The 2116-nt window shown below is 44.5% G+C and overlaps 1 gene segment (V, D, J or C); it reads left to right on the top strand.

Annotated features, from left to right (window-relative positions):
• The first annotated feature begins 469 nt into the window (after window positions 1–469).
• On the top strand, window positions 470–1005 carry LOC135227690 (immunoglobulin kappa variable 4-1-like). The segment is given in 2 exon segments: window positions 470–521; window positions 695–1005. Coding segments are annotated over 2 exon segments (363 nt in total).
• The last annotated feature ends 1111 nt before the right edge of the window (window positions 1006–2116 follow it).

Raw genomic sequence — 2116 nt, 5'->3', positions numbered from 1 at the left:
AATTTTGAAACGCATTTTTTATTTCACCTTGCTTCTGAAGATTTGTTTTACAATTAAACTTTCTAAACTGATTTCTGCATCCTTCATAGTCAGCTACTTCTTGTTATGATACATTGAACTCTTTGTTTACATTATATACCTCCACGACTCACTGCCCATGCTATTTACTTCCATAACCCCTGTCTGCTTTGCATAGGCCCCTCTGGCCCTGGCCAGCTGCTAAAAAACCTGTTTCTGTGGAGTCAAGTCTCACTCCCAGTAACCCTATAGGACAGAGTAGAATTTCCACAGAGGATTCCCAAATTTCAGCTGGTGAATTCAGAGAGCCAATCTTTTGGTTTTTTTTAAATCTTTTGGTTAGCAGCCATAGCTCTTAACCGCTGCACCAACTGGCTGTCTGCTCTGAGCTTTTCAAAAGGTTTCTGTCATCTCGGTGTGAATGAGCTGCATCAGGCAGGGCAATGGCACAATGATGATAGCACAGACCCAGCTCCTCATGGTGTTGCTGCTCTGGGTCTCAGGTGAGAGATTGAAAAGCTCTTCCATGCATCCTGATTATCTTTGTAGCTCAGGAAAAATGATTCTAGATGTGGAGTGAAATAACGGTTATTACCTAAACACAATATGAATGATATGTGTTTAAATGTGTTGACTTAATGTAGGTGTGCATGGTAATTGTCCACCCTGATTGCAGGTGCCAGTGAGGACATTTCGATGACCCAGTCTCCTGCCTCCCTGGCTGCAGCTCCAGGAGAAATGGTTACCATCAACTACAAGTGCAGTAAGAGTGTGAAGAGCTCCTTAGCCTGGTACCAGCCGAAACCAGGACAGGCTCCTAAGCTGCTCATCTACTTAGCGTCCACCCAGTCATCTGGGGCCCCAATCTGGTTCAGTGGCCCTGGGTCTGGTACAGATTTTACTGTCACCATCAGCAGCCCCCAGTCTGAAGTTGTGCCAGATTATTACTATCAGCAAAATTATGCCATTCTTGTCACAGTGCTTTAGTGTGAACACAAACCTCCTCCCCAGGCTGTGTGTCAGCAAGTCTCTGCAGAAGCAACTGCTTCCGCCCACAGGCCCTGGGCTCCCACACTTCTTGCATCTACTGAGAGCCTGTGTCTCCTGACTTATGGGCGGGAAGGTTTGCAGGGCTCAGGGGACAATTCAGGAGTTTGGTGTCTCTTTGATTGCCTGCAGATGGTTAAAATTCTTGGTTGCTAACCAAAATGTTGGTGCTTTGAACCCACTAGGGGCGCAGCAGGGGAAAGATATGGTACTCAGCTTCCATAAAGATTACAGCCTTGGAAACTTTACGGCGCAGTTCTGGTCTGTCCTAGGATCACTATGAGTTGGAATTGACTCCACTGCTACAAGTTTGGTTTTTGGTTTGATCTGGGCTCCCTGTGGTGGAAAGTCCCTGTAGGAACATGCATTCTAACCCTCTGTATCAGTTTTCTATTGCTGCTGTAACAAATTACCACAGATGTAGTGGATTAAAACAGACTAAAAACATCATTTTGCAGAAGTCCTCAATGGATGTCATTGGTCTAAAATCCAGGTGTCGGCAGGGTTCTATTCTTTTTGGCAAAACTAGGGGAAAATCTAATTTGTTGCTTTTTCTGGTTCTTAGTAGTCTCCTGCATTTCTTGCCCCATGGTCTCCTATGTTCATCTTCAAAGTCAGCAACATTGCATCTTTATGATTCTTCTTTAGATTTCACATCTCGCTCTGACTGTAGTTGAGATGAGATCTCTGCTTTTAAGGATTCATGCCATTAGAATGGTCCCAGTATCACTGGGCTAAGATCAAAATGTTGTTAGGGCCATGATTCTTCCAAGGCTCTAGTAGAGAATCTGTTCGTTCCCTCCTCCAGTTTCTGGTGGCTGCCATCATTCATTGTCTTGTGACCAGATCACTGTGGTCTTCAAGGCCAGCATCTTTGTATCTTTCTCTGCTCCAACTTCAGGTAGCCATCTTTTCTGTGTGTGATCAAATCTTCCTCTTTGAATAGGATACCTGCAAAGGCATTTAGGGTCCATCCTGATTATCCAGGATAATCTCCATAACTCAGGATCCTTACCTGCAAATCACATCTGCAAATTCTTTGGTATGTATG

The sequence above is a fragment of the Loxodonta africana genome, chromosome 15 (genome assembly GCF_030014295.1).
Source record: "Loxodonta africana isolate mLoxAfr1 chromosome 15, mLoxAfr1.hap2, whole genome shotgun sequence".
Lineage (NCBI taxonomy): Eukaryota > Metazoa > Chordata > Mammalia > Proboscidea > Elephantidae > Loxodonta > Loxodonta africana.
This window is presented reverse-complemented; position numbering and strand designations above follow the sequence as displayed.